The sequence below is a fragment of the Poecilia latipinna genome, unplaced genomic scaffold (assembly GCF_001443285.1).
Source record: "Poecilia latipinna isolate Pla-1442-1.1 unplaced genomic scaffold, P_latipinna-1.0 Scaffold2136, whole genome shotgun sequence".
Classification (NCBI taxonomy): domain Eukaryota; kingdom Metazoa; phylum Chordata; class Actinopteri; order Cyprinodontiformes; family Poeciliidae; genus Poecilia; species Poecilia latipinna.
The window spans coordinates 1-11,287 of NW_015114752.1; the positions used below are offsets into that span (position 1 = coordinate 1).

The following is an 11,287-nucleotide window of genomic DNA, read 5'->3' on the forward strand; positions in this document are numbered from 1 at the left end:
AAATCTCCCTTTGCTATCCAAATGCTAATCGGTTAATCCTAAAAAACATCAGCCCTGCACTGTATTGATGTTAAAGTAATAAGGGCTCAGCTTTGTTGTTGATAGAAGTATTTTCTTTAGCTGCCGATTTGTACTTTGCTTCAAATGATCAAGCGTACCCAAAGGAATACGCTTTAGGTATTCCTTTGGGTACCCATAGTGCATAAAGTGTTTGCACTTTATGCAAATAAGGTGTTTGCATTTTAGGCAATAAAGTGTTCTTTTTTTTTTTTTTTTTACTTAAAATGGAATTAAATTGCTTGTTTGTTTTTATATTTTTAATGTATCTCTAATATTGTTTAAAATGAGCTTAAGTGGAAATGGAAAATCTGCAGGATGTGCTAATTTTACTTATGATTAATCGATTAATCGTCAGAATATTTGATTACTAAAAGAATCTTTAGTTGCAGCCCTAATAATTACCCGGTTGCACAACTCAGTTTACTCAGTTTGAACTCGTTTTATCTTTTGGCCTGAAATAAAAATAAAAATAAAAAAATAAAAACTGAGAAATATGCATAAAAAGCTTTTAAATCAATGCAGCTTTTATTGCATCAGCATACTCTTAAATTTTGAGAAAATCTTTAAAAAAAACGTTTTATCTAAATAACAAGTAGAGTTAAAGCTGTAAGCGGCATTGGGCTCAGTATCACTTCTGTTTATGAGCACACACAGTGACGAGGCTGATGGGGAATGTAGGGAAAAAACATATCTCCAAAGATCACTGAGAGTTTAATGTAGAGATCAGCCAGTCTCCATAGCAACCTTCAGATATTACGTCCATGTCAAGTGATTGTTTGGGAGTGAAGTAAGCTGTAAAGATGTGAAGTTTATTGAGGACTACCAGGGCTTTAACTAAGACAAAAAAATCTGACAGAGAAATATGAAAGTATTTGTAAGAATTGCCATTATCATGTCTCACTCCTCTGTGGCTCTGCTCATCTCTAAGCCTGGTAAGTGGACAGACCTGCGTCCGATCAAGCTAATAACCTTTCACTCTGTCATTCCTTCACTTTTTAAGGTTCTGTTTTTGGTGTTTTCCTTCCTGCTCATAAATCCTTCCTTTGTGTGTCATGAGATCTGAATCTTCTCTGAGCATGCTCTTGATGTCTCACTGTTCACCCTTTTATCTCTCGGCGCTCTGTTAATCTGAACTGACTTCCCAACTCTGCTCCTCGGGGAAAGCGGGGGGTTCGCCTGTGGGCCACAAAGCCTTCGGTGGGCCGCTTGACCTTGTTTTTTAAAAATTTTTATGCATGATGATTTTTATTGAACTGTTGGGAAAACATAGTTTCTATGCATCCTTAAAAAATCTTAAATTTATAAGAATAAATTTCAAATTGTCCTTAAATATATTGATCACAGGTCTTACAGCTTATTGTAGCAGGACTATTTAATCTCGCATATATAATTTATTTTTCTCGTCCGACTTATAAGTCGGGCAAAGGTTTGAGTTGCATGCAGATTAGGTTCTGTAACTGGAGGCAGTTGAGGCTAATGGTAACTAGCTGCTAGTCAACAGAAGCTAGTTACTTCTGTTGACCAGCAGAAGTAACTAGCTACCTAGGTAGCTTGCTAGCTAGGTAGCTAGCAAGGTAGCTTTTTGCGTCAACCATTGGTAAATGTCCAGTTGGCTGGACAATTGTCTTCGCCACTGGCTCACCGTGATGACGTACATTTTGTGCAAAAAAGCTTAGCACTACTGTATAAAACGTACAATTTTCTTTTGCACATTTCTGTTGCGATAGAAGTCTTGAATTTCATCCATAATACTCTTAAAAAGGTCTTAAAGAAACCCTGCATAAGCTAAAATTGCACTTAAAATATTTTTCTTAATCTCTAGCCAGAATGCCTGATAAATAGAAGACATTCTGTCACGGTGTGAAGAGGTTACCATGGCAGCCGTGGTTTTAAGCGAACCTACTGGTCGAGCCCCATCATTAACCAGTCTCAGCGCTCTTTCTTCCCTGTCAGAGCTGCATTCCCAACCAACTATTTCCATCTTTTCCTCAATAATGAACATGTTACTTGCATCTTCGTCTTTGGTCATTGTTCTCTCTCTCTCTCTTTCTGTCCATCTGCCTTCTGTCAGTCTGGTGTTCAGCCAAGACTCTGCAGGCTTTCACAACAATGATGCAGCACCTCACTGATTAGCAATCCCATAAATAGAAGGAGGTGAAGTAATTAGTGAAATCAGCTGCTGTTCTGTTTGATTGTAAAATAATTGCGGCTCTCGAAAAAGTGCCCGTCGGTTTTTTTATATAAGATGTCCAGGCAGACCATCGATTCGTACTGAAAAAACAATTTATAGAGTAAATATCTTAATACATAACATAATATCTGTGACCTAAAATAATGAGTCAGGCAGCTGGTAAAGCAAAAGAGCTGCTGCTCATGGGTCCCTTTTTGTCACATGCTGGTCATTTTTAATGTTGCAACCCAAAAAAAACCCAAAACGGGATAGTCGGGGAGACTCTTGCTCACTAATGCTAAACATAAAATTTAGGTTTTAAATAAAAAAGTCATTCTATTATTACTCGTTAGTTTCCTTAAAGGTAACGCATTTGTAAATTGTAGACAAAGGAATTTAGAATGACAACTTTGCTGCCTTTATAATGACCTGAACATTATTTGGCCCAACTGAAATTTTAAAAGATGCAGGAGAAATCCCAAAATCCAATATTTTTGTGGTCAGTGAATGCACCTTACCAAGACTGGGGTTCTGAACCATTGTCCTAGATGTTCAAGTACGATAAAACTATAATTACTCTTCTTGCGTTCCTGAGCAGGTCTGGGTCATCATGAGATTCTCACGGTATAACTTTGGCTAAAAAGTCATGGTTTCATAGTATTGTAGCATGATCGCACAGAAAAAAAAATCAAAGTAGCAGCTAACTAACAGCTTATTAAAAATAGTCTTGCCTTGTCTGCTGGTGCTCTCTTAATATTAACAAGGCTGTCTGTGGTTTTCACGACTTCCAAGTATTTCCAAGCAATTTTTCTTTGACGCAAGAGGAAAATGTAGGAGGCCCCCATCTCTTACAGTGTGCTGTAAGAGATGGGGGAGATGGCAGCTTTGTGTGACCCCCAGGTCCATACGGAAGGTGGAAACTGTCATTAAAAGCCCTTTAAATCCCAAACGGTATGATGGAAAAAATGTTTTTGAAACCGTAACTTTTAAAACCCCTGTATACATATTGGTACCGGTAACCCAACAATGCCAACTAGGGAGTAACCTTGCCCACAAACATGTTTATTCATAAATGTTTATGCAGGTTTTTATTACAGACCCTTATAGGATAATTTCACAATTTTAAAGAAAAATAAGAGTTGTTACAGGTAACAACACTGCCTTTATTAGCATATCAAATAGATGTCATAGCATCTATTAATGGTGTTCAAAGTATCTTTGTGTTCTTTCATCTATGAAGGTCTACCCTTGTTTTTCTTTGGGGAAAAATCGGTGCTGAACTTCTAAAACCTCAATGTTTAATGTGTGAAACGTGCAAAGCTTTGCAGTGCGAATGGCCGGGACAAGCTACAGTTGATGGATTAGATTGGAGATCTATTCTATATTTATCCCTTCTGTTTGGGTGCCAACACTGACTATGCTCCATGTGCCTCCCTGCAGGCGAGCTGCGGCACATCACCAAGCTGAAGCCGTGGTCTCTGTTCGACGTGCTGGTCGAGAAGTACGGCTGGTCGCACGAAGACGCCGGCCACTTCACGCAGTTCCTGCTGCCCATGCTGGAGATGGTGCCTGAGAAGAGGGCCTCGGCTGGGGAATGCCTAAACCACCCCTGGCTCAGCTCATAGCCGCAAACTTCGATCACACCCCGTCTCCGTTCCCCTTTCACCTTCCCCCCACCCCCTCACTGTGAGCCCAAACATCGACCTCTGTTGGCAGCGAGTGGAACCGTCGCGTAAAGAGACGCTGCGTCCCTCCTCTTCATTCCAAGCGCACCTAACCAGGCTTTACTCCTACATGGGGAATGTAAAACAAGCTACTGGCAATTTCTACAGCAAAAAGGAACCGTAGGATGAGAGGATGGGTTTCATCGATGAGAACAAATATGTCGCTGCCTCTTCCGGCATCAAGACGTCAGCCTCTTCTTCATCTGTTTTCTTCTTAGTTTAAACTATTGAACTCTGTTGACCTCCACGGCAAGAAGAGTCCACAAGAACCTTTGTTGCACTGCTGACAGACGGCCTCGAGCTCCATCTTCCATGAACAACTGGAGCCCGTAAGGGTGTATGAGTGTGGGTGTGCATTATTTTGCGAGAGAATGAACGTTTTTGCCTATGCCATCGTATATAACCACCTTAAAGGAGTACCAACATTATACTTTACGGTTTACAGCGTGCTTTCTTCCATGGATCCAGTCCTAGAAGAAAAAAAGAAAAAGCTCATCTCACCCAACACGGGTGAGGACATCACACTGATGCAGAGAAGGTTTATAATCAAAACAATCAGTATTAACCTGGAGAAGAGTCTGCTTGGGGTTAAAGGACTTTATTTTGAAATGTATGGAGAGACTGCTGAATGGGCAGGAAGGAATATGACAAGCCAATGATGGTTTCTGGTTTCAGTTCATCTTTAGGAAGTATCTGTGACCTCCTCCACCTTCCTACTAAGGATCGACACTTTTCACTCCGAGGTTTTGACATTCTCTTCTGACTTCATTCCTAGGAACAATTTTTCTTGAATCCTTCTGTGGCACGTTTACTAGATCCGATTGGTACTACCCCAACCGACCCATCCGTCTTTTTGTCCTCTGGAGGAACCCCGACTATCTCCCTGAGCCTCCCCAGAAAGGGGGCGGTCACGTGGAAGGTTGCACTCGTCTTTGTAAATGTCTTTCAGGGATTTGAAACCTTTGTACATAGAACTAGATTTCGCAACGCAAATAAGCGACTGTGGACATATTTGTGGACAAACACCCCAAGTATCATTCCAAAAAAAGAGAAAATAAAAGTAACAAAAAAAAAAAAACCGTTGTTGGCAGTACTTGACTTCCCCTTCGGAGAAACAGGAACGGGACATTCTGCCTCGACTGAAACTTGGAGGAATGCTCAAACTGTGTCGTGCTGCCACCTGGTGGCAGAGTGGGAGTACTGCAATGCTAGTCTCAGTGCCAACACTCTGAGAAGTTTCACCATCTCTGTCTACTTAATCACACACACACAAATCTTGAATCATCACAATTAATCCAGTTGCCTATTTTTCGCAATAAATGAAAAAAAAAAGATTATTGTAATTAAATGGTGAGATATTTTTAAAAACTATTTAATTCATTAAAAATATAGGGGGGAAAATAAAAAACAAACAACTTCTCTCTGGTTGTTGTGACCGTAACAGAAAATTGTCTTATACTGAGGTGATTGTGTTTGTCTATTAGAGATGTTTTTATTTGTTTTGTCATTATTATTAATTAATAATATTATTATTGAAGGGTTTTTTTTAAAGAAAAAAAAAAACACCTCTCCCCTCTTATTTTACTTGAACAGTACTGCGCTCTATGGGCCGTTGATGGTGGCGAAAAGAAAAACTGTTTTGCAATAAAGGGTATGTGATGAGATTTTTGTTTTTCCCCCCCAATTTTTGCACCGAATCCTCTCGATCTTCATCGCTCAGCCATGCTGACTGTTCTTCCTGATGACATCGACAGAATTAAGTTTTGTCTGTTTTTCATTGACAGATTTAATAAATTGCAGATTAATGGATTCTTTTGTCTTAAATGTAGTCATTTGTTTTGGTTTGGAGTTCACCGTCACGATTAGAGACCACACAGGCAAAGAATCTAAATTATAGATTGTATTACATTTTAATGGCATGAATGTTGAGAGCATGTCTTATAACAGGCAATTAAAATACAAAAAACTGAGTACAGTTGGCTATCAGTACAAATGATAGTTTTCTGATCAACTCTAAAACAAAATCCATAAAACATTAAAAGAAGATAAACACTGCAGGGATAAAAGTGCCTTCAAAAGTATTCATACCCTTTCAACCACAACAGATATACAGTAGTGCATAAATGTCAACAGAATTAAGAAAAAAAAAAAAAAAGCTCTTTTATATCTGAAATTTGAAAATAATGCTCATTCATTCATTTTGACTGTTACTTCACACAGAATCAGAAAACATTTTAGTCTCAAGATGTTCCCTCAAGAGGACTGAATACTAACCCACACCACACTTTCACATTTCGGGCGTTTTAAACCAAAATAAAAACATGGTGGTTGTGGTTTTAGGTCACGATTCTGAGCTTGGTTGTGTTGGTATAACAAAATTCCACATAGATACGAAAAGGTTTGTGGTTTTAACCTGAAAAGTGTTTTAAGGGGTAGGAATACTTTAGGAAGGCACCAATTAAAAAGAAAACCAGGCAACTGAGAAACAGCTTGGGTTTCTTTTAGGATTCTGTTATTTCATCTTACATAGTTACTGAAATGTCCTCTGACTGCATCCTGTGTCTGACTCACTGATTAGTAATCAAACTATTTCTGCAAAATGCATCGACTCTCATCAGTGAGTGTGCTTTTAAAGTTCATGCCCATGTATGAAAAGCTCCTACTTAATACAGACTGCAGGGGACGAAGCGTAAACAAAAGTAATAAAAGTCGTTGCAGCCACTAAACATAAAAGACACCGTGAGGTATTTACGTTCTGGTCTCTGCTGAAATGTAATGAAATGATCTCGTGACCTACCGGGGAACATTGCATTGCAGTTCTGAAGAGAACCTATTGAAACAGTACTAAGAGGACGTGCTGTAGACTCATAGTACCTGCAAATTCACATGACGACTGCGGAGCTGCCCATTTTCTGCGTCTGCTGATTGGGAATGCGTGCGCATCAGAGCAGCGACGCGCAGTTCTTCAGCAGCAGGGGTTTGGCCAAATCCAGGATGTCCAAGTTGGGATCGAGCGACCTTCCCAGCCCCTCCAGCACCATGATGGCAAACACGATGGATGCAAAGTTACTCTCCAGCTTCACCTGAAAAACACCATCAATGAGGAATATCAGGTAGCGACACACTGTTTTACTTAAAAACCCAAACAACGAGGCACCGGGAAGAAAAATATCTTCTCACTGATGTTTCCTTTATTGTGATTTAAATAAATATATAAGGGTGTTTTGTGAGTCTCTTAAACGAGACAAAGTTTTCCAATGATTTACAGCTCAGATTAAAAAATAAAAAAGTTGCAAAGAAAAATCTAAACTTGGTGCCTTTCCATTACTTTCAAACTGGCAGTTTTGGCCCACATGGCAACAGTTCTGATACCTCTGCTTTACTCAGAACAGTTCCTTTATTTCTAAAATAAATGAAGCCATTTACAAATCTCTTGCAAAGATACCCGCTGGCTTCTGGATGTTAATATTCAGAGGAAAGTCTCTTTCTTAATAATTTCAACTCATCTTTTTTTTTTCCATGTAACGTAATTTTGATAATCAGAAGGGTTAAACTTGTAAGTTTAAAACTTTAGATCACAAAGGAAATGTACTTTACCTTGTGCTTGATGAGCAAGCCAAACACCTTAGAGAGCAAATCAGCTACTTGAATCTAAAAACAGACAAAAGATGAACATTACTGATGCAGATCATCAGTAAAAGTAGCACCAAAAACACTGAACTCTTTAATAAAAATGAACCGAGCTATAAAGCAAAAAAACCCGAAAACAAGGAGTTACAGCATTAAACCCTAAAAACTTAACCAGCTGGTAAGACATTTAAACCCTGCTAATGAAATCAAAGAACTGTGTTAAGACATGGAACAGATTTTAACATTTCCCCCAAATAAATGTAAAGATTAGAAGTAATTCAAGATTACATTATTTTTTACAACACATCTATTACGACTGAGAAAACAAGTTGGACGAAAGGCAAAACTACCGTTCCCAGAGAGAGGGTGTTGCTGACGGCATGATCCACCAACTCGGCCATCTCCTTCTTAAAAAGCACCACGTCTTTGCACTCATTGGCTCGGGCATGGTGCAAAATCAACTCCGCCACCCTGTCGCCCTGCAAAACCCCACAGCTCCTCTTAACTACACGTACATCTGATAATTATCTTACATTGAAAACGTACTTTCCGACTGAACGACAGTTGAAGTTCCTAATACCTTGCGCAGCACCACCGCCGTGAAGACGGCCTTGAAGTTGGCGAGATCGTGGTCGCTGAGCTGAGCCACGATGCCGGCGTCCAGCAGCACCAGCTGCAGAGGACACGGGTCTGGTCTGACGCTGACCACCACCGTGTCTAACAAGTCCGTGAGGGTGGTCTTTCCGTGGCGGCGGTGGTGGTCCCCGGTGGCACCAACTTCGTCACTGGAACCAGTGAGAGACTTTGGATATTGGACCAGGATGTTGCCAGGATGCAGATCTCCGTGGACAAAGTTGTCCACAAACACCTGCAGTGGAGATGTAGGTGAAGATGGCTGATAAAAGTGGTGAAGTACTTTAAATATGCGCCACTGTAAGTAACACAAGTCGAGCGACGTCGTAACGTTTGCCGAGCTTCACCATTTTCAGCAGGGTGTCGACTCCCATCCTGGCTATTCTCTGCTTCACCTCCTGAGGAATCTCAGAGCTCAGGTAGTTTGAAATGGGTTCGCTCTCCTACAAAAAGAACCCAGACATTTTCTAACATTTTCCAATTACTGAATAACGCTTGAGGTGTCGGCTATCTTCAGAAACCACATACTCACTTCAAAGGTCTCCACTAAAATGTTCCTGGTGACAAACGGGCGTAGCGGAGTCGGGAACTTGATGTTGTCCACGTCGCGGAAGTTTTCTTGGAAACGCTCGATGTTTCTGGCCTCGAAGCGGAGATCGATCTGCAGTAAAATGCGTAAAAGCACGTCCAGCGAGGTCACTTCGATACATGCTGGGGTAAATTTCTAAGCTGTATTCATGCAACAAAGAAATTTGGTTTGGTAATTTAGTGTAAGAAACTAAGCCAAAACAAATGCTAATTAAAGTACCTGTTTGGTCATTAGCTTCTCAAACTCCTCGACGACTTCACAGAGACTGAGCCACTTGAGTCCAGGCATGCAGTGCAGCAGCCAGCTGCCTGCTTTCATCAGCAGCAGGTCTATCTCGACCTGCCTCCTGACGCCTGGATGGACCACCTGGAAAGCAGGAAAAAAAATTAATTACATCTTCTCCTTCACTTGCAAAAAAATATGAGGTATGACATACTTTTGTAATGAATGCAAAAGCATTCATTCCACTGCAGTTCAAGAATGATACAAATTTGGTCCGTTCAGCACAGGTGGTTGATGCAGACAGAGACTTTATATTTTTATTTAGGGTGAAATTATTACCGACATGATTTTCCTTCAAGGGAAAAAGTTAAGAACACTAAAGGTATTTGTTTTTTTATAAGCAATCTTGAATCATAACTAGAACCATGTTTACTCGGGGACTTTTGCTGAAAAGTCAACTTTGCTGCACCCAAATCAACTTTTATTTAATCATTTGAACTTGACTAACCATGTCAACCATTTTGAAACAAAGTGGCCGAAATTTCTCAAAATGACCTCAAAATTTGACGCTGCTAAATTAGCTCAAATTTTGAAAACTAGATGCCTTTCTTTTGCTACAGCAAACGTGCAAAATGCTTTGTTAGCTTTGGTTCTATACTGAATACAAAAACAATCAAACAAAATTGGATTATTTACTTGGTTTTATTTTTATTTTCTTGGGCTTAGAGTACTGTTAACTCGACAATTTTGGCCCACATGACAAAAAGTTTGCACAAAAGGCATCAGTATAAATGATGTCACTGTTTTTCATTTAATCTGTAAAAAAAAATAAAAATTAAAACTACATTGTACACTACTTTGTGTTGATCTCTTAAACAAAATCCAATGAGGTTTTTGGTTGCAATGAACCAAAATGGGGGGAAACTTCAATGGGGCATCATGAGCACTTTAGCAAGGCACTGTAAGTGTAGTATTTCCAGACTTGCCTTGATTGCCACAGGTATCAGGCGCTCCTTCTCGTTGCCGCTCTCCCCTGGCTGCTGCAGAACGGCACCCACACCGCCGAGGCCGGGGACCTCCCAGGCTTCCAGCAGGTCTTCTCTCTCCATCTCTTCTACAATCGAGTGGAAGGACGGGTCCTCCACCTGATCGACCCTGGCCCAGCCTCTGTACACCTGGGCAACACACCCTGAACCCACAGGCTCTTTGCTGTCGAACACCAACACTCTTCTCCAGGCCTCGCCAAAGGCCGTGCGGAGGCACTTCTTGGTGTGGGCCCAGGAGTGAGGGCTCACCTTGACGTGGAGCCTGGAGAAGCATTCGCAAAACTCTCGAGAGAAGATGTCCCGCCTGGTGCTGGCCCACTGTCCCAGCTTGATGAAAGTGGGACCCGAGGTCTCAGTCACCCACAGCAGGGCCTTCAACCAGTAAGACGCACAGTGGGTGGACATCAGGGCTAAGGGGTAAAGGAGAAGAAGAGGACCAAACTTGCAGAGAAGCACCAAAGCACGAAGGCTGAGACGAAGAAAGAATACCACTTTGTGGACTTGGACTTTTGCAAGGGACTTCCTGTCTGCTGCCTTAGGTGGAAGAGTGGCTTCCTGGCACTTGGCTGCAAAGGATGAAGCACTGACAGCACCCCAACACCACAGCGTGACCTTGGGTATGTGAGTGAGAATCTGTCCTCGTTTGATCAAACATGTCCGCTGGTTCTGCACGAGCCTGCATCTGGCAAAACAGCCCGCTCTTTGCAGAGTGGACCTCAGGTTGACCAGGAGTCCTCTGGCTCCAAATGCCAGCATCGTGGCCATGCTGTCAACTATCCCCTTAGCTTGGTGCAAGAGTCCACATTCGCTTGTGCCCTTTTAATAAAATACACCTATCCGACGCTGTAATGCAGATATTAGTCTAAGCTGCGGCTTAGACTATGACCGTCTGTAACCGACTACACGAATATGTCTCTGTTCTCACATTACCTGGACCTGCGGCGCAGAAGGGCAGCAGTTGCGGCTTCCTGTAGCAGAAAGCGCTTTGGTGTGTTTCTACTCTCAGTGTGGATAACAAACACATTTCACACTCCAATAGGCAGGAATGAACATCTAAAAATATCATTCATTTCCACTGAGAACAGAGCTACCCATGAAAACGTTGCAATAACAACTCGCTTCCGGGTATGACGTTTCGCCGGGAGATCACGTGACCTTCACGTTGTCAAGGTAGCCAAACCTCCTTTGGCGACGCAGCGCGAATACAGAATAA

The 11,287-nt window shown here is 41.4% G+C and overlaps 1 protein-coding gene across 2 annotated transcripts; it reads right to left on the minus strand.

The window, feature by feature from the left end:
• Window positions 1-622: 622 nt before the first annotated feature.
• On the minus strand, window positions 623-11,287 carry adck2 (aarF domain containing kinase 2). 2 transcript variants are annotated; one of them, XM_015017383.1, is made up of 8 exons: window positions 10,015-11,270; window positions 9,026-9,172; window positions 8,750-8,878; window positions 8,565-8,660; window positions 8,165-8,452; window positions 7,935-8,063; window positions 7,552-7,605; window positions 5,471-7,037 (listed from the first exon to the last, which is right to left on the minus strand). In XM_015017383.1, exons 1-8 carry the CDS (start codon window positions 10,837-10,839, stop codon window positions 6,897-6,899), a joined length of 1,809 nt encoding a protein of 602 aa, XP_014872869.1. In that variant the 5' UTR covers window positions 10,840-11,270; the 3' UTR covers window positions 5,471-6,896. The 2 variants fall into 2 exon arrangements, with proteins under 2 accessions (XP_014872870.1, XP_014872869.1); XM_015017384.1 differs by lacking the exons at window positions 5,471-7,037; window positions 7,552-7,605; window positions 7,935-8,063 and adding an exon at window positions 623-1,130 and having other exon boundaries at window positions 8,192-8,452; window positions 10,015-11,287.